Below are 21,697 nucleotides of genomic sequence, written 5' to 3'. Positions count from 1 at the left end.
CAGATCCCAGGGAGAAGACTGGCTGCGTGAACACAGCCTGAAGGGGGCTAGTGCGCCACAGTTAGCTGGGAGGGAGCTCGGGAAAAAGGCTGGAACTGCCTAAGAGGCAAGAGACCATTGTTTCTGGGTGCACGAGGAGAGGAGATTCAGGGCACCACCTAAACGAGCTCCAGAGATGGGCGCAAGCCGTGACTACCAACATGGACACCAGAGATGGGCATGAGATGCTAAGGCTGCTACTGCAGCCACCAAGGAGCCTGTATGCAAGCACAGGTAACTATCTACACCTCCCCTCCTGGGAGTCTGCGCAGCCCGCCACTGCCAGGGTCCCGTGATCTAGGGACAACTTCCCCGAGAGAACACACGGCGCGCCTCAGGCTGTTGCAATGTCACGTTGGCCTCTGCTGCCGCAGGCTCACCCTGCATCCGTATCCCTCCCTCCCCACGGCCTGAGTGAACCAGAGTCCCCGAATCAGCTGCTACTTTAACCCCATGCTGTCTGGGCAGGAACAGATGCCCTCAGGAGACCTACACACAGAGGCAGGGCCAAATTCAAAGCTGAACCCCAGGAGCTCTGTGAACAAAGAAGAGAAAGGGAAATTTCTCCTAGTAGCCTCAGGAGCAGCGGATTAAATCTCCACAATCAACTTGATGTACCCTGCATCTCTGGAATACCTGAATAGACAACGAATCATCCCAAAATTGAGGTGGTAGAATTTGGGAGCAACTGTAGACTTGGGGTTTGCTTTCTGCATCTAATTTGTTTCTGGTTTTATGTTTATCTTAGTTTAGTATTTAGAGTTTATTATCATTGGTGGATTTGTTTATTGATTTGGTTGCTCTCTTCCCTTTTTTTTTTTTTTTTTTTTTTTTTTTTTTTGCGGTACGCGGGCCTCTCACTGTTGTGGCCTCTCCCGTTGCGGAGCACAGGCTCCGGACGCGCAGGCTCAGCGGCCATGGCTCACGGGCCCAGCCGCTCCGAGGCATGTGGGATCTTCCCGGACCGGGGCACGAACCCGTGTCCCCTGCATCGGCAGGTGGACTCTCATCCACTGCGCCACCAAGGAAGCCCCCTTTTTTTTAATATATAGATATATATACATTTTTTTCCTTTTTCTCTTTTTGTGAGTGTGTATGTTTCTTTGTGTGAGTTTGTCTGTATAGCTTTGATTTTACCAGTGTCCTAGGGTTTTGTCTGTCCTCTTTTTTCTTTTTTACTATAGTTTTTAGTGTTTGTGATCATTGGTGGATTTGGGTTTTGGTTTGGTTGCTCTCTTCTTTCTTTCTTTCTTTTTTTTCCTTTTTTATTACTTTTTAATTTTTATTTTTAATAACTTTTTTATTTTAATAACTCTATTTTATCTTATTTTTTCTTTATTTCTTTCTTTAGTTCTCCCTTTACTTCAGAGCTGTGTGGCTAACAGGGTCTTGGTGCTCCGACCGGTGTCAGGCCTCTGCCTCTGAGGTGGGAGAGCCGAGTTCAGGACACTGGTCCACCAGAGACCTCCCAGCTCCATGTAATATCAAACGGCGAAAGATTTCTCAGAGATCTCCATCTGAACGCTAAGACCCAGCTCCACTCAACGACCAGCAAGCTGCAGTGCTGGACACCCCATGCCAAACAACAAGCAAGACAGGAAAACAACCGCACCCATTAGCAGAGAGGCTGCCTAAAATCATAATAAGTTCACAGACACCCTAAAACACATCACTGGATGCAGTCCTGCCTACCAGAAACACAAGATCCAGCCTCATCCACCAGAACACAGGCACCAGTCCCCTCCACCAGGAAGCCTACACCACCCACTGAACCAAGCTTAGCCACTGGGGGAAGACACCAAAAACAATAGGAACAATGAACCTGCAGCCTGCAGAAAGGAAACCCCAAACACAGTAAGTTAAGCAAAATGAGAAGAGAAATACACAGCAGATGAAGGAGCAAAGTAAAAACCCACCAGACCAAACAAACGAAGAGGAAATAAGCAGTCTACCTGAAAAAGAGTTCAGAATAATGATAATAAAGATGATCCAAAACTTGGAAATAGAATGGAGAAAATACAAGAAACGTTTAACAAGGACCTAGAAGAACTAAAGAGCAAACAAACAATGACAAACAACACAATAAACGAAATTAAAAATTCTCTACGAGGAATCAATAGCGGAATAACTGAGGCAGAAAAATGGATAAGTGACCTGGAATATAAAATAGTGGAAATAACTACCTCAGAGCAGAATAAAGAAAAAGGAATCACAAGAATTGAGGACAGTCTGAGACCTCTCGGACATTAAACACACCGAAGTTCGATTTATACGGGTCCCAGAAGAAGAAGAGAAAAAGAAATGGACTCAGAAAATATTTGAAGAGATTAGAGTTGAAAACTTCTCTAATACGGGAAAGGAAATAGTCATCAAATCCAGGAAGCATAGAGTCCCATACAGGATAAATCCAAGGAGAAACATGCCAAGACACATATTAAACAAACTATCAAAAATTAAATACCAAGAAAAAATATTAAAAGCAGCAAGGGAAAAGCAACAAATAACATATAAGGGAATCCCCAAAGGTTAACAGCTGATCTTTCAGCAGAAACTCTGCAGGCCAGAAGGGAGTGGCAGGACATATTTAAAGTGATGAAAGGCAAAAACCTACAACCGAGATTACTCTACCAGGCAAGGATCTCATTCAGATTCGATGGAGAAATTACAACCTTTACAGACAAGCAAAAGCTAAGAGAATCCAGCACCACCCAAGCAGCCTTACAACAAATGCTAAAGGAATTCCTCTAGGCAGGAAACACAAGACAAGGAAAAGACCTACAATAAAAAACCCAAAACAATTAAGAAAATGGTAATAGGAACATACATATCGATAACTACCTTAAATGTAAATGGACTAAATGCTCCAATCAAAAGACAAAGACAGGCTGAATGGATACAAAAGCAAGACCTCTACAGGAGACCCACTTCAGACCTAAGGACACATACAGACTGAAAGTGAGGGGATGGAAAAAGACATTCCATGCAAATGGAAACCAAAAGAAAGCTGGAGTAGCAATTCTCATATCAGACAAAATCAACTTTAAAATAAAGACTATTACAAGAGACAAAGAAGGACACTACATGATGATCAAGGGATCGATCCAAGAAGAAGATATAACAATTGTAAATATTTATGCACCCAACAGAGGAATGCCTCAATACATAAGGCAAATTCTAACAGCCATAAAAGGGGAAATTGACAATAACACAATCATAGTAGGGGACTTTAACACCTGACTTTCACCAATGGACAGATCATCCAAAATGAAAATAAATAAGGAAACACAAGCTTTAAGTGACACATTAAACAAAATGGACTTCAGTGATATTTACAGGACATTCCATCCAAGAAACAACAGAATACACTTTCTTCTCAGGTGTTCATGGAACATTCTCCAGGGTAGATCATATCTTGGGTCACGTAACAAGCCTTGGTAAATTTAAGAAAATTCAAATCATATTAAGTATCTTTTCCGACCACAGTGCTATGAGACTAAATTACAGAAAAAAAACTGTAAAAAATATAAACACATGGAGGCTAAACAATACACTACTAAATAACCAAGAGATCACTGAAGAAATCAAAGAGGAAATCAAAAAATACCTAGAAACAGATGACAATGAAAACACAACGACCCAAAACCTATGGAATGCAGCAAAAGCAGTACTAAGAGGGAAGTTTATAGCAATACAGTCCTCTCTCAAGAAACAAGAAACATCTCAAATAAACAGCCTAACCTTACACCTAAAGCAATTAGAGAAAGAAGAACAACAACAAAAAAACCCCAAAGTTAGCAGAAGGAAAGAAATCATAAAGATTAGATCTGAGATAAATGAAAAAGAAATGAAGGAAACAACAGCAAAGATCAATAAAACTAAAAGCTGGTTCTTTGAGAAGATAAACAAAATTGATAAACCATTAGCCAGACTCATCACGAAAAAAAGGGAAAAGACTCAAAACAATAGAATTAGAAATGAAAAAGGAGAAGTAACAACTGACACTGCAGAAATACAAAGGATCATGAGAGATTACTACAAGCAACTCCATGCCAATAAAATGGACAACCTGGAAGAAATGGACAAATTCTTAGAAAGGCACAACCTTCCGAGACTGAACCAGGAAAAAACAGAAAATAAAAACAGACCAATCACAAGTACTGAAATTGTGACTGTGATTAAAAATCTTCCAACAAGCAAAACCCCAGGACCAGATGGCTTCACAGGTGAATTCTATCAAACATTTAGAGAAGAGCTAACACCTATCCTTCTCAAACTCTTCCAAAATATAGTAGAGGGAGGAACACTCCCAAACTCATTCTATGAAGCCACCATCACACTTATACCAAAAGCAAACACAGATGTCACAAAGAAAACTACAGGCCAGTATCACTGATGAACATAGATGCAAAAATCCTCAACAAAATACTAGCAAACAGACACCAACAGCACATTAAAAGGATCATACACCATGATTAAGTGGGGTTTATCCCAGGAATGGAAGGATTCTTCAATATATGCAAATCAATCACTGTGATAAACCATGTTAACAAACTGAAGGAGATAACCCATATGATCATCTCAATAGATGCAGAGAAAGCATTTGACAAAATTCAACCCCCATTTATAATAAAAACCCTCCAGAAAGTAGGCATAGAGAGAACTTACCTCAACATAATAAAGGCCATATACGACAAACGCACAGCCAACATCATTCTCAATGGTGAAAAACTGAAACTATTTCCTCTATGATCAGGAACAAGACAAGGTTGTCCACACTCACCACTATTATTCAACATAGTTTTGGAAGTTTTAGCCACAGCAATCAGAAAAGAAAAAGAAATAAAAGGAATTCAAATTGGAAAAGAAGAACTAAAACTGTCACTGCTTGCAGATGACATGATACTATATATAGAGAATCCTAAAGATGCTACCAGAAAACTACTAGAGCTAATCAATGAATTTGGTAAAGTAAAAGGATACAAAATTAATGCACAGAAATCTCTTGCATTCCTATACACTAATGATGAAAAATCTGAAAGTGAAATTAAGGAAACACTCCCATTTACCACTGCAACAAAAAGAATGAAATACCTAGGAATAAACCTATCTAAGGAGATAAAAGACCTGTATGCAGAAAATTATAAGACACTGATGAAAGAAATTAAAGATGATACAAACAGATGGAGAGGTATACCACGTTCCTGGATTGGAAGAATCAACAAGGTGAAAATGACTATACTACCCAAAGCCATATACAGATTCAATGCAATCCCTATCAAACTACCACTGGCATTTTTCACAGAACTAGAACAAAAAATTTCACAATTTGTATGGAAACACATAAGACCCCGAATAGCTAAAGCAATCTTGAGAAAGAAAAACAGAGCTGGAGGAATCAAGCTCTCTGACTTCAGACTATACTACAAAGCTGCGGTAATCAGGACAGTAAGGTACTGGCACAAAAACAGAAATATAGATCAATGGAACAGGATAGGAAGCCCAGAGATAAACCCATGCACCTATGGTCACCTTCTTTTTGATAAAGAAGGCAAGAATATACAATGGAGAAAAGACAGCATGTTCAATAAGTGACGCTGGGAAAACTGGACAGCTACATGTAAAGGAGTGAAATTAGAACACACCCTAACACCATACACAAAAATAAACTCAAAATGATTAAAGACCTAAATGTAAGGCCAGACACTATTAAACTCTTAGAGGAAAACATAGGAAGAACACTCTTTGACATAAATCACAGCAAGATCCTTTTTAACCCACCTCCTAGAGAAATGGAAATAACAAAAACATACAAATGGGACCTAATGAAACTTAAAAGCTTTTGCACAGCAAATGAAACCATAATCAAGACGAAAAGACAACACTCAGAATAGGAGAAAATATTTGCAAATGAAGCCACTGACAAAGGATTAATCTCCAAAATGTACAAGCAGCTCAAGCAGCTCAATATCAAAAAAACAAATAACCCAATCGAAAAATGGGTAGAAGACCTAAATAGACATTTCTCCAAAGAAGATATACAGATTGCCAACAAACACATGAAAGAATGCTCAACATCATTAATCATTAGAGAAATGCAAATCAAAACTTCAATGAGATATCATCTCACACCAGTCAGAATGGCCATTATCAAAAAATCTACAAACAATAAATGCTGGAGAGGGTGTGGAGAAAAGGGAAACCTCTTGCACTGTTGGTGGGAATGTAAATGGATACAGCCACTATGGAGAACAGTATGAAGGTTCCTTAAAAAACTAAAAATAGAACTACCATATGATCCAGCAATCCCAGTACTGGGCATATACCCTGAGAAGGCCATAATTCAAAAAGAGTCATGTACCACAATGTTCATTGCAGCTCTATTTACAATAGCCAGGATATGGAAGCAACCTAAGTGTCATTGACAGATGAATGGATAAAGAAGATGTGGCACATAAATACAAGGGAATATTACTCAGCCATAAAAAGAAATGAAATTGAGTTATTTGTAGTGAGGTGGATGGACCTAGAGTCTGTCATACAGAGTGAAATAAGTCAGAAAGAGAAAAACGAATACCATATGCTAACACATATATATGGAATCTAAAAAAAACAAAAAGGTTAAGAAGAGCCTAGGGGCAGGACAGGAATAAAGATGCAGATGTAAAGAATGGACTTGAGGACATGGGGAGGGGGAAGGGTAAGCTGGAACGAAGGGACAGAGTGGCATGGACATATATACACTACCAAATGTAAAATAGATAGCTAGTGGGAAGCAGCCGCATAGCACAGGGAGATCAGCTCGGTGCTCTGTGACCACCTAGAGGGGTGGGAGCGGGAGGGTGGGAGGGAGACAGAAGAGGGAAGAGACATGGGGATATATGTATATGTATAGCTGATTCACTTTTTTATAAAGCAGAAACTAACACACCATTGTAAAGCAATTATAATCCAATAAAGATGTTAAAAAATGAATATGTAATTATAATAAAACACAGTTCATCAAGAGGATACAAAATCCCAAATATGCATACTTCTACTAATACAGCTTTAAAATGTGTGAAGTAAAACTTACAGAATTGCAAAGATTAATAGATCCACAATTATTGTTGGAGATTTCAATACTCCTCTCTCAATAGAAGTAATCAGAAAATCAGTAAGGATAGAAAAGACTTGAACAGCACTTCCAGCCAATTAGACCTAATTGACACTTATTGAACATCTACTTGACAACAGAATGCACTCTTTTTTTCAAGTGCAAATAGAATATCTATTCAGATAGACCATTTTCTGTAACATAAAAAAGTCTCAATGTATTTTGAAGGACTGAAAACAAAGTATGCTTTCTGATCAAAATGGAATTAAACCACCAATCAATAACAGACAGGTACCTAAAATCCCAAATACGTGGCATTTGAAATAACTCTTGATTCAGAGAGTAAATCACAAGGGATATTTTAGAAAATATTTTAACTCAGTGAAAATGAAAATTCAACATAAAATTTCTGGGACACTGCTGAACGAAAAAATTTTGGCTTTAAATGTTTATTTTAGAAATGTGTTTTATCAATATTGTAAGCTTCGTTCTTAAAAACACTAGGAAAAAACAAGCAAATTACACCCAAAGTAAGTTAAAAGATAATAATAAGGAACGGAAATAGGAAACGGAAAAATAATTGAGAAATCCAACAAAACCAACAGCTGACTTTTGAAAAGATCAATAAATTGAGAAACTTGTGACAAGATTCATGGGAGAGAGAGGGAGAGAGAGAGAGAGAGAGAGAGAGAGAGGAAGGATACAAATTACTAACAAAATGAATGAAAGAGAAGGCATAACTACAGATTCTAGAGAGGATAACAGCATAGTAAGGGAATGTAATATAAAACTTTATGCTAATAAAATCAACAACTTGGATTAAATGGCCAATTGCTTAAAGACACAGCTTATTCAAGAAGAAATAAAAACCCAAATAATCTCATATATGTGAAGAATATGTTCCTTGAACTTGTGAATGATACCTCATCCTTAGCATTGTTTGTATTACCTACTGTGACCTACTTTGACTGATATGACTTGTACATGTGAAAGAACATGAGAAAATAAAATGCTTTGGCTATTTATCCCTAAATTGATAAACACACAGAGCAAAAAGTAGTGAACAGAGTTATGCTTACCAAGACAGTAAATATGGAAGCATATGGAAAAATATTGTATCTCCTGATCAGTCACCATAAGGACACACACAGAGAGTCAGGGAATAAAATCCCAGTCTACCACACCATCATCATTTACCACTTCCCAATGAGCAACCCATGTGCTGGGCTCCCTGCGTCTCTCCAGAAAACACTGGAATGCCAGATCAGAAGATCTGATAGTGACTGAGGCAGACAGAAAGGCTGACTAATTCAGGAATTCAGGTTTCCTACCCCAGTACCACCTTTTAAGTTTGCTCTGGCCATTTAGCTTTTAAAGGAAATAATTGCTTGAATTTATGAATGTTTAATTAAGTCATTTGTGTGGTTTCTTAGTTCTGCTTCTGCATATAGGTTTTGCTAACAACTGAGTAGTAAAATTGAAATTGAAACTGAAATCAGAAAGTCAAGCACAACACATATTTCATCAAAGAAACTGAATAAATAATTTAAAAGCTTTTCCCTAAATTAAAACATTCCAGATCCAGATGACTTCACTGGTGAATTCCAACCAACATTTAAGAAAGCAATCACACCAATTCTAAACAAATTTTTTCATAACAAAGGAGAAGGAAAGAACTCTTTATGTCCCAACTCTTTATGAGACCATCATACACTGACACTAAAACTATACAAAGACATCACAGAAAAAGAAAAACTACAGACCAGTATCACTCATGAACATATATTCAAAAATCCTTTAAAAATATAAGCAAATAGAACTAGAGATATTTTAAGGGATATACACAATGTAAAAGTAAGGTTTATCCCAGGAGTGCAATGCTGCTTTAATATTCAAAAATTAACTAATGAAATTCACAATGTTAGTAAAATGAAGGATGAAAACCACATAACCATCTTAATAGACACAGAGAAACTATCTGAGAAAATTTGGTTTATGATAAAAATTCTCAATAAACTAGGAGTAGAAAGGAACTCCCTTGACTTGGTAAGAGAGGGTAGGTTAATTTTGGAAGACTACGCTTTGCTTCTAATGTGACAAACAAGATGGATGTCTGCTTTTATCACTTCTACTCAAAATTGTCCTAGAGATCCAACTCAGGGCAAAAAGGTGAGAAAATGAAATAAAAGGCATCTGAACTGGAAAGGAAGAAGTAAAACTGTCTTCACTCATAGACGACATGATTCTGTGCATAGAAAATCCCAAGCAATCTTTTTTTAAAAAATTACCAGAATAAATAAGTGACTTTTGCAAGGTGACGAGGCCAATACACAAAACTCAACTGCTTTTCTCTACTAGCAACAACAACTAGAAATCAAAATTTAACAAAACACCATTTACAGCAGTATCAAATAATAATTTTTTGGAAAGTAGTATTACTTTAGTAATACTTAGGGATACATTTAGGAAATACTTAGTGATAAATTTGACAAAAATATATGCAAGACCTATACTTTAAAACCTATGAAACATCTGTGGAAGAAATTTAGTAAGGCCAAAATAAATGGAGAGCTGTATTAGGTTCACGGTTTAGAATACTGTTAAGATGTTAATCCACTCCACTTTGGCCGATAGATTCAAGGCAATCCCAATGAAATCCCAGAAGGCCTTTTTTGAGATTGAGAAGCTTATTCTAAAATTTACATGAAAATGCAAAAGACTTAGGATGGCTGAAACGATTCTGGAAAAAAAGTTGGAGGACCTATATTACCTAATTTTAATACTTACTATAAAGCTACAGTTAGCAAGAGAGTGTGGTATTGGCATCAAGGTAGTCATATAGATCAATGGAACAGAATAAAGAGTCAAAAATAACTCAGATAGATGGTCAATTATTTTTGACATAGTTCAAAAAAGGAAAGGACAGTCTGTTAAAACATGGTGCTGGAATATCTAGATGACTATATGGGAAGACAACTCCTCAATCCCTACTGAACATTACACATAAAAATTAACTCAAAATAGGTAAAATACCTAATGGTAAAAGATAAAACTATAAAACCTACATAAAATATATGGGAGAAAATCTTTGTGACTTTGGGGTAAGCAAGGATTTCTTAGCTAGGAAAGAAAAAGCAAAAACCACAAAAGAAAAAATTGATAGGGACTTCCCCGGTGGTACAGTGGTTAGAATCTGCCTGCCAATGCAGGGGACACAGGTTCGATCCCTGGTCCGGGAAGATCCCACATGTCATGGAGCAGCTAAGCCCGTGTGCCACAACTACTGAAGCCTGCGCACCCTAGAGCCCACATGCCACAACTACTGAGCCCATGCGCCGCAACTACTGAAGCCTATGTGCTCTAGGGCCTGCGTGCCTCAACTACTGAGCCCACATACTGCAACTACTGAAGACCACACACCTGGAGCCCATGCTCCACAACAAGAGAAGCCACTGTAATGAGAAGTCCGCAAACCACAATGAAGAGTAGCCCCCACTCGCCACAACTAGAGAAAGCCTGTGCACAGCAATGAAGACCCAACACAGCCAAAAAAAAAAAAAAAAAAAAAATTGATAACTTGGTCTTTGTATTAGTCTGCTAGGCCTTCCACAACAGAATACCACAGACTGGGTGGCTGAAACATCAGGAATTGGTATTCTCACAGTTCCGAAGACTAGGAGTCTAAGATCAAGGTGCTAGGAGGCTGGTTTTTACTGAGGCCTCTCTCATTGGCTTGCAGATGGCTGCCTTTTCACTGTGTCCTCACATGACCTTCTCTCTATATCTGAGCATCTCTATGTCTCTTCCTCTTCCTATAAGGACACCAGCTCTATTGGATTAGGGCCCCACCCTTATTACATAATTTAACCTTAATTACCACTTTAAAGGTCCTATCTCCAAATACAGCCACTTGGGGCTTAGGGCTTCAGCATATGAATTTCAGGGGGAACACAATTCAGTTCATAATGATCTTTATCAAAATTTAAAACTTCTGCTCTTTGAAAATTTCTTAAATAAATGAAAAAACAGGCCACAGGCTGGGGTGAAATATTCACTTCACATACATCTGACAAAGGACTTATATCGTGAATCTTTGAAGAATCCTTGGAATTCTACAATAACAGAAAAACCAACTAAAAATGTTCAGTAGGTTAGAAAAGACACTTCACCAAAGATGATATATTAATGGCCAATAAGCACATGAAAAGATGCCCAACATCATTAGCCACCAGGAAAATGAAAATTAAAAACCACAATGAGATATAACTATATATCCACACCTACCCATTAAAAAACTGACAATTCTAACAATTGGAAGGATGTGGAGCATTGTTGGTGATAGTGTAAAATGATATAATCCTTTCAGAAAATTTTGACAGTTTTATTAAGCAGACTGTCATATGCAGATTTATCATATGACCCAGCAATTCTGCTCCTAGGCATTTACCCAAGAGATATGAAAACATATGTCCATGAAAGACTCATACAGAAATGTTTGTTAGCAGCTTAATAAAAGCCAAAAACTAAATATAACCAAAATGTCCATCAACTAGTGAGCGGATAAATTGTGGGACATACATATAATGGAATATTACTCATAGTAAAAGGGAATGGCTATTGATACATGCAACCACATGGATGAATCTCAAAATAATTATGCTGTGTGAAAGAAGCCAGGTACAAAAGAAAACATATTTAGGATTCCACACGTTTGAAACTCTAGAAATTCTAGAAACAACAAATCTATGCTATAGTGACAAAAGGCTGATCAGTGGTTGCCTGGGGCTGGTTGTCAATCACTCTGATTGGAAGATGGCACAAACATACTTTTGGGGGGGTGAAGAAAGTTTTTTTTTTTTTTTTTGGCTAGGAAAACTTTATTATGCTCCATGTGTCCAGGGAGCTCATACATGCACATGCACACTCACACAGGCACACAGAGCTAATACTGCTCACGGCATTGGCCATGGGCACAGAGTGGCCCTCGAGTTGGGAAGAGGCCCAGAATTCTGCTCTGGTGCCTCCTCACCACAGTCTCCTGCACTGCAGGCTGGGGCCCAGATAGGTATCGTGGAGGCAGCACCTTCACAATTCCAGGCCAGGATCCTTGCTCAGTCCTAGTGCCTGTACCAGGTCCTCTGCGAGCCCACTCTTCAACGTCCGTCTCAAAGACTTGTGGTTGCCACGGGAACGCTTGCCTTCCAGAGCAGCTAAGGCACGAGGACTGCTCTTGGTCACTGACTACACCAGCGGGTCCATGATCGCATCTGAAGTGTCACTGGGTAAACTGGAGCCTGGAGGTTCTTCTCGGGGTACAGTGCAGGGCCCCACTGCTGTGGGCATGACTAGGGAGCTGCCCTGGACCATGCCTGAGGGAGCCAGATAGGGAGGTCAGGCCAAAGTGTTGTTTTGATGTTGTTTACATGGATGTATACATTTGTTAAAACTCTTTGCACTGTACACTTTAAATGGGTTCATTTTACTATATACACACATATACACATGTATATATAAATGTATATATACATGTATATATAAATAATACCTCAATAAAGTTGATTAAAATAATTTTTAAAATCCAGCAAATTGGACTCTCTACCCAGCAGCCCAACATAACCAATGCTGACAATTTCAATCTTCATGGATTGCAGTTTCTGTGCTGGGGACAGATGTAAATTAGGCTAAATTTGATACAGGAGTTTAGAGATGTTCATTGAGTGAACAAGTAACAGAAATCACATTTCTAATTTTAAACAAATGAAAAATATTTTCCCCAAACTCGGTCAAGAGTTGAGTTACTGGGACTTCCCCAGTGGCGCAGTGGTTAAGAATCCACCTGCCAATGTAGGGGACACGGGTTTGAGCCCTGGTCTGGGAAGATCCCACATGCCGTAGAGCAACTGAGCCCATGCGCCACAACTACTGAGCCTGCGCTCTGGAGCCCACGAACCACAACTACCGAGCCCTCATGCCACAACTACTGAAGCCTGCACGCCTAGAGCCCGTGCTCTGCAACAAGAGAAGCCACCACAATGAGAAGCCCGTGCATCATGATGAAGAGTAGCCCCCACTCACCACAGCTAGAGAAAGCCTGTGTGCAGCAACGAAGACTGAACACAGCCAAAAAATTAATTAATTAATTAAAAAAAAAAGAGTTGAGTTACTCCCAGCTTGGTAACTCACAAAGCCTTGTTGAATCCTTCTGTGACTCAGAATGAGGGGACGCTATCCTTTTCCAAATTTTGACAAGCTCACCAGTAATCTGTTTCAAAACATCTGTAGTCCTTCCTGACTTTTTCAGCAATGTTTCACTGCTCTTTTCTTTTCAAATGCTTCAGAATTGACTTTGAAAATAAAGGTTGTATTTTCCCCACTCCTCAAATTTTGAATGACTTATTTCAGAAATGGCTTCAATTTATAAGCCTGTCACTTTAGACCATAACAGTCCCCATTAACTGTTAAATGATGTCAGTTTGCTTTACTTTTCGGTTTTAGTGGGGATTTTTTGCTGGGTTTGCTGCCTGTCTGAGAGGGGCAGATTTGTCTGATTTAGTTATACCCAGATGTGCCTAAATAAAAAACAGAGGAGAACAAGATACTGAGTCAGTGTTTCAGTGAATTTATGTTGTATTTCTCATAAATTCCTGTGGGTTTCTTTTGGCACCAAAATTTATTATTCTCTGTTCCTTTTAAAATACAATCTGATGCAATAGTTAAGGGCCAGTGTCAGGCTGGGAGCCTCCACCTCTGATCAGCAGCTGCCACACAACATAAATCAATTCAGCAAGCATTCCCAGAGCATCTGCTGTGCACTCAGATCTTTGGTGAGCCCGATGGAATATTCAGAAGAAGCTCTGGCTTCAGGGAGCCTACAACAAAAAAGAAGCACGAATGGCTGCTAGGCTTCAGGCTAGGGTAACTAAATTTTACTTAAGATTCCTCTGTTTAATTAGCAACATTCATTCAAGAATTCATTTAACTTCTTTGCTAAGTGAATTTTAATGAGATTCCACGTCATGATTTTCAAAATAGGAAAAAAATGCTTTATATTTATAGGATTGGGGTGAGGTTCAAAGAAGATAATGCTTAGGTTGTCAGTTTATAAAATATAAATGCAATAAAATTGTAAAATTCATTTATTAGAATGTGATTGGGGAGATAACCCTAAGACAACTCAGCAAAAAGTGTATGAAAGTATGATTTATTTGTTTATGCCCTCATAGAACAGCAAAAAGGGATCAGGGTAGGGCTTCCTATGTGGTGCAGTGGTTGAGAGTCTGCCTGCCGATGCAGGGGACACGGGTTCGTGCCCTGGTCTGGGAAGATCCCACTGCACTCACAGGCTGGGCCTGTGAGCCATGGCCACTGAGCCTGCGCGTCCGGAGCCTGTGCTCCGCAACGGGAGAGGCCACAACAGTGAGAGGCCCGCATGCCGCAAAAAAAAAAAAAAAAAAAAAAGGATCAGGGTAAACAATAGTTTCAATTAACTTGAAAATTAGTAAAACAAGATTTTAAAAGATGAAAAGGTAGGGATCCACTTTGGGCTATGATGGAATAGCTTGTGTCAATTACAGTTTTCATTGAGATCAACTGGAAAAGCTGGATAAAATTTTTTAAAAAATCTCTTTGAACCACTGTAGGACTCCCAAGGCAGTCACTATTCAAGGGGCCAAGATTTTGGAGAAAAAAAGAAAGTCCTTTGAAAGATATGACCATTTGTTCATCACTTTTCCCCTTGGGATGTCTGGTGTAGGGTGAGAAGCTGAGGGGCCTGGCAGAGGTTACCCACAAAGAAGCAGAGAAGCCAGCAGAGTTTAGGCTATCTCATAGAGCAGAAAAATAAAAGCCACAGTTCTGGGCTTCCAAGGCAGCCAGGATTTGAGGAGTCAGATCTAAGAGACAATGGAGGCACAGAGAAGTGAGCCTGGCAGTTGGCATTTTTCTCCTTGAGATATTTGCCAAGTCTTAGCTATGTAGGGTAAGGAGCTAAGAAGCCAAGCAAAAGGTGGCTGAAAAGTTCCATGGTCCCTGGGAGACAAAAATCTGAATTTAGGGTTTTCCAAGGATGAAGGACCCAAGAGTTACCCCAGGTTCTCAGCTGGGACCCATGGAGGGCTACTGTCTGAAAGATTAACCAGAAGAAGACTGACTCTTAGAAAGACTGAAACCAGGCCTCAGGTCATTCAGCCTTCGATTGAACTGAAGTAGACCAGTGGCCCCTACTCTAGCTGCTTGCCAGAGGACAGCGTGAATCCTCTACAGAGGAAGGTGACATCATCCAAAGCCTCCACAAATTTAAATATAAGCTTACCAGTACTGAATCAAAAATACTAGGTGTACCAAGTCACACGGCCAAGAGAAGAAACAGACAAGAAAAAAGGTCAGGAAAAACAAACCCACAGAGAGCCTAGATATTAGAGTTATGAGACCCTAACTTTCAAATAACTCTGATTAATGTTCAGAAAAAGAAAGAACAGGATGGAGAATTTTAGTTGAGAACTATAATCTATATTTAAAAATCAAACAAATTCTAAAACTGAAAAGTTATGTAATTCATGGTATTAAGAATTCAAAAGATGATGCAATACCAGATTGAAACAGCTGAAGAGGATTAGTTAAATTGTACTTAAGTCATTAGAAAATATCCAGTCTGAAGTCCAAAACAAATAAACAAAAATACTGAAAACAAGACACATATGGGATGTGGTAGAATGTTTAAATATACATCCAAATATGCATATAATTGAAGCCCTGGAAGGGGGAAGAGAGAAGAATAGAGAAGTAGTGGTATTTAAAGAAATAATGATCAAGAATGTTCCAACAATGACAAGACATCAAGCTACAGATTTAGGAAGTGCTAAAAGTCCAAGCAGGATAAATACGAAGAAAATCACACCTAGGAACATCATAGTGAATCTCTAAACACCAAAGAAAAAGAGAATATTCTGAAAAGTACACGGAGAAAAAGATGTATACCTTCAAAAGCAAAATAATAAGATGAAAACCAGAAAAAAATGCAATGATTTCTTCAAACTGCTAAAATAATAATAATAAAACCTAGAATTCTATACCCAGCGGAAAAAATCTTCCAAAAGTGTAGGCAAAATAAAGTTATTTCTACACAGACAAGAACCAAGAGAATTCAGCACCAGTAGACCAGCACTAAAAATACCACTAAAGTGTGTTCTTCAGGCAGAAGTAAAATGATCCCAGAAGGGGAAAAAAGGACATGCAGGAAGGAATGAAGAACAACAGAAAGGGTAAATGCGTGGGTAAGTCTAAATGAATATCGACATAAGATAATGTAATATGAAGTTTCACATACATATAGACTTGCAGTGCATGACAATAACACAAAAAGGAGTAAATGGAGTTTGTGTTCTAAGCGTCTAGCACTGCCTAAGAATTTACGAAAGGACTACTTTCTATTAGACTCTATTAAGTTAAATAATCTAAGGCAATCTCTATAGTAAAAGAATGTCAAACTGACAAGATAATGGGTAAATGGAATAATGAAATGTATTTTATTATTGCAAAAGAAAAAGGAACATAAAACAGGTAGGAAAATAGAAAACAAATAGTAAGGATGGAAAATATACAACCAAATGTGTCAGCCAAATAACGAAATACTCCAATTAAATGTAAAAAAAGAAAATACTGAAAAGAAGTAAGAGACATATGGGGCATGGAATAAATACTCCATTTAAAAGATAGATTTTCGGACTAGATTTTTTAAAAATATATGTGTCTTACAAGAGACTCGTCTTAAATATTAAGTTGAAACATATGAAAAGGCCAATATTCAACCGTTTTTTGAGTTACAAAAATGGCAGTTTCATATGGTTCAACCTAAAATGAGGGCACAGTGAAGCTGAAGGGACAGAAAGAAATATACTATGCAAACAGTGGCCAAGAGAAAGTAGAGATTAAGGTAAGAAGCATTTCTAGCATCAGAGGGATATTCTATAATGATTAAAGTGCCAATCCATCAGGATGACTCAACTATCCTAAATTCTTATGAACCTAATGGCATAGCTTCAAAATATGTAAAGCAAAAATTAACAGAACTCACAGGAAAAATAGACAAAATCACAATCGTAAGGAGAGGCTCTAATATATCTCTTTGTAACTGATGAAACAAGCAACAACAACAACAAATCTATAAGGATATAGACCTGAACAACGCAATTGACTAAATTCACCTAATTGGCATACACAGAACCTGCACATAACATCAACAGAAAACAAATTAATTTCAAGTGTACCTGAAACGTGTACCAACACTGACCACATGCTAGACCATAAAGCAAATCTCAACAAATTTCAAGTGGTAGAAATGATTCAAAGTATATTCTTTGACTGTAGTGGACTAAATTAAAAAAATCAATTTAAAAAAAGATAACTGGAAAACTCCCAGATGTTTGAAAATTAATCATTATGCTTCATATAATACATGGACCAAAAAAATCACAATAGAAATTAGAAAGCAGTGTGAACTGAATAATATGATAAATATGACCTATCAAAACTTATAAAGCTAAAACTGTACTTAGAGGAAAGTTTATAACCTTAAATGCCTATATTAGAAGAAAAACTGAAAATCATTTATGTAAGTATCCATCTCAAGAAATTAGAAAATGAGTAACAAATTATAGCCAAAGGAAATAGTAGAAAGAAATAATAGATATAAAAGCAGATATTAGTGAAATAGAATATAAACAATAAAAGAAAATCAACAAAGTTTGTTGTTGGAAAGACTAATGAAATTGATAAACCTCTAGAAAAACTAATCAAGGAACAAAAGAGAGAGGGCACAACTTACCAGCATCAGTAATGAAAGGACAAATATTCATAATGAATTAATATAGGCCACACTGCAGAGTGATTAAGAGTACAGCCTGTAAAACCAGACTGCCTAGGTCTTTGGGGTTTAAATAGAATTAATATTATTCACAATAGCCAAGATATGGAAACAACCTAAGTGTCCATCAAATGGATTAATGAATAAAGATGTGGTACATATACACACACGATGGAATGTTATTCAGCCATGAGGAAGAAGGACCTACCTAACGTTGGAAACCTATTTACCGTTTGCAACAACGTGGATGGACCTTGAAGGTATTATGCTAAGTGACACAGAGAATGATATATACTGTATGATATCACTTACATGTGGAATCTGAAAAAGCCAAACTCATAGAAACAGACTAGAATGGTTACTAGGGGTAGGAGATGGTGATCAAATGTACAAACTTCTAGTTACAAGAGGAATAAGTTCTGGGGCTCTAATGTACAGCATGCTGATTAAAGTTAACAATAGTATGTTGTATACTTGAAAGTTGCTAAGAGAGTGGATCTCAAATGTTCTCACCACAAAAAAGAAATGGTAATTACATGGTATGATGCAGGTGTTAGCTATGTTGGTAATCATTTTGCGATATATAAATGTATCAAATCAACAAGCTGTACACCTTAAACTTATACATTATATGTCAAATATATCTCAATGAAGCTAGAAACTTAAATTAAATTAACAACGTAGAATTAACCCACCCGATGGTTTTGGAAGATCCATGGCCGTTGTCTTTTCAAATATGGCTTTTGCTCCATTTCCTCACTTTTCTCCTTCTAGGACTCCAACCACACACGTTTGTGGATGTGTGCTTCTGTGCATTTGCACACTTTCTGAAGTCAGATCTCCTGGGCCCTTGTCTGTCCTGGACACGTTCTCTGTAGGCTACTGGGACTGGCTTCTCCTGGGGCGCCCTCTGCAGGATACTTTAGTCCTGGAGTGAGGTGGGGGAGGGGACAGGCACAGCAGGAGTGGCCCTGCAGCAGTGGTCCTGTGCACATGCATGATGAACGGCCCGGTCAGGGGCTCCCCAAATGAGAGGGGCTCGCTGGCGCCCTGTGTGTTCTCTCTGCCTTTGCTCCCGTACATGCGGGATTGGGCTGGAGCTGGAGAGCATGGGCGTGCTGTCTGAAATCAGTGACCAGAGAGCACAGGCCCTGCCCAGGCTCCTCCTAGACTGGAGGTTATCCCAGGGCGCTGAATGAGGGACCTCACACATCTGGCTTGCTCTGTGTCTACACAGGCCCCTTGACCTCTCAGTGTTTACAGCTATGAAGAGAAGCCCTTTCTTTCCTTCAGCCAGGGCACCGCCACCCGCCTGCCCCACTTCATCAGAAAGAAGCAGAAAAGGTCATCACAGGGTTACCAGGGAGCCCCTGGGAAGCCCTCGGGTGGAGAGCAGCCCAAAGTGTGTTTCTCCAGCTGCAGCTGAAGCACATGCCCAGATGGTCCCAATTCTAGCAGCAAGAATGTGGTGCTGCTGATTGAACTCACCACAGAAATAAAGGCCTGGCCGCTGTTTCCTGGGAGCAAGGGGAGAAGAGGCCAAAGGCAGGAGGAGAGACCAGAGATGAGGGAGAAGAGAAAAACAACAACAAGGAAATTGGGAGGGAACAGCAAATGGAGGGTGGGTGGGAATCGGCAAGACAGAGGGGAGGGAACAAGGCCAGGGGAGGAGAGAAGTGGCAGAGGGGAAATGGAGGAGGGCAGAGAGGAGTGTGTCCCTAGGTCACTGCCATCCACACCTTTCACGTGATGGCTAAGACAATTTGCATTTTACCAAGGATAGAGCCTAAAATCCTAAAGCATGAAGCACTAGTGGTAGGATTCAGGCACAAGAATCTCAAGGGCCGGAGATGGCCCTTGATCTCGGAGGCCCCTTACTTCCCTTCCTAGGTTTGGGATTCATCCCAGGAAACTGCAGCCTAATGCTGGCAACTGAAAGCTGGAAATGGGAGAAACTTTTCCTGTTTTCAAAAAGCATCTGCTCTTTGCAAACAAACTTCAGTGAGAAACGTGAAAACCAGAATCACTCTCAAAGAATAAAACTGACTCCCTCCAAGCCCATGTTCTAGATCACAGAAGCTTCTCTGTCACCCTGGGATTGTGTGCTCAGGCTCCCCATGGCTTCGGGAAGACCCAGGCAGTATGAGGAATGTCATTTCAAAGCCGGGACAGCCAGATTATGGTTTGGCTGCATGGCCCTTCTGGGAATGGGGATTCAGGGCAAAGGAATCTGCCTTAATGTTTTTTCCAAAGGCCCAGTTCTGTGCTTTCGTGATTCTGGCTCTTGGAGGCTCCCTTTACCTCTGCCTGGCCCTTAGCCAGGACCGTCTCCTCCCTGGGCCCTCAGACTCTGAAACCGAAGGCGGCTTGTGGCCTGAGAGACTGGCCCTCAGCTGTCTGAGAGATGGATGGAGAAGGCGGTCCGTCCTTTGCGGAGAGGAGGAGAAGCGCTACCAGCTGCAAAACAGAACATGCGAGCCAGGCCACCGCTGGCAGGGGAGGGTGCTTTCCAAGTGGAAAGCAGTGAGAAATATGTTGGAATCTGCCTCCAGAGTCATGGAGGCAGATTTTCTTTTTTTAATGTCCTTTTCAAACACATACTTTGAAAAGCTATTTAAAGGCGGGGGAAATTAATTAGGGCCCTTTGTGCTGGATCCCCTTCCCCAGAGTTCCTCTAGCAAGAGAAGTAAAAATAGAACCTGTGAGGGGTTGAAAATGTACTGCAAACAAAGATCATATTTAAGAGCCCAACGAAGCATGACTGTCCAAATAGGAAGAAAGGAGTGAATTATTTCCATCGCTGCAGAGGGAAACGGTGGCAGTCTTCTCGGGGTCGTTGGGAACAGCCTGGAAACTGGAAAAGCCCTAGGAGGCTGGGAGGAAAGGCCTTGCCAAGAGACAGACCCTGTTTGTGTCCCTCAGATAATCACCACTTTTGTCCCAGCTCTATTACTGAGGAGGACTGAGGAAATCAGGAAGAAGTAGAGAAAAGCAGAGTTTGGAGGATATTAAAAAGCTCTTCCACTTACGGAACAATTCGACCTTTTAAATATACTCTTCCATTCATTTGATCCTCAACTGCCCCCCAAAAAGGTAGACGGGGTGGGAGTTTTCATTTTCTCCCAATCAGAATGCTTGGCGAGTCCAAAGTAACACAAAAGTGTTTCTGGCAGGCCACGTAAGGTGGGGAGTCAGATGTATGATTCCCAGGCCGGCCAAGTTTCAGTGCAGCACAGCAGTGAGGAGCACAGGCTTGCAGCCAGGGAGGCCTGGGAGTGAGGCTCAGTCCAACCACTCATCGGCAAGTCACTCCCACACTCGGAGCCTCAGCTTCCTCTTCTCTCCTGGGAACATTCTCTCCTGGGAGCATTCAGCCTGAACAGACCCCACACACACACTTTTAAAGGCTGTCATGATGATGAAAGGAAAGGAGGTATCTGAAAACTTAGCACGTGCCTGGTGAATAGCAAGCACTAGGTCAACTGTTGCTATCAGCTTTGTCATCATGCTGGGATGCAGACAAAGGAGAATGATGCTGGAGAAGGGAGGGGGATGCACACCTTCTACACTGAGGCACAAGTTCTAACTCAAGGAGTCAAAGATCCTTGAGTCATGCAACCTGGGATACATTACATCATCTTCAAGTCTCAGTCTCCTCATCTGTATAATGGGGATAATAGTACCTTCTGTGGCTGAGACAATGC

At 39.8% G+C, this 21,697-nt stretch overlaps 1 protein-coding gene across 2 annotated transcripts in view; it reads right to left on the bottom strand.

Moving 5' to 3' along the window:
• CORO2B (coronin 2B) overlaps positions 1-18,903 on the bottom strand; it is a 206,664-nt gene extending 187,761 nt beyond the window's left edge. For both annotated transcript variants that reach the window (XM_082648595.1, XM_082648596.1), the window contains exon 1: positions 18,689-18,903. In XM_082648595.1, coding sequence (XP_082504721.1) covers positions 18,689-18,745 — 57 coding nt within the window. In that variant the 5' untranslated portion in view covers positions 18,746-18,903. The remainder of the gene's footprint in view (positions 1-18,688) is intronic.
• Positions 18,904-21,697: the final 2,794 nt, after the last annotated feature.

Source organism: Grampus griseus, assembly GCF_964374135.1.
Source record: "Grampus griseus genome assembly, chromosome: 2".
In the NCBI taxonomy this organism is placed as follows: Eukaryota; Metazoa; Chordata; class Mammalia; order Artiodactyla; family Delphinidae; genus Grampus; species Grampus griseus.
This window is presented reverse-complemented; position numbering and strand designations above follow the sequence as displayed.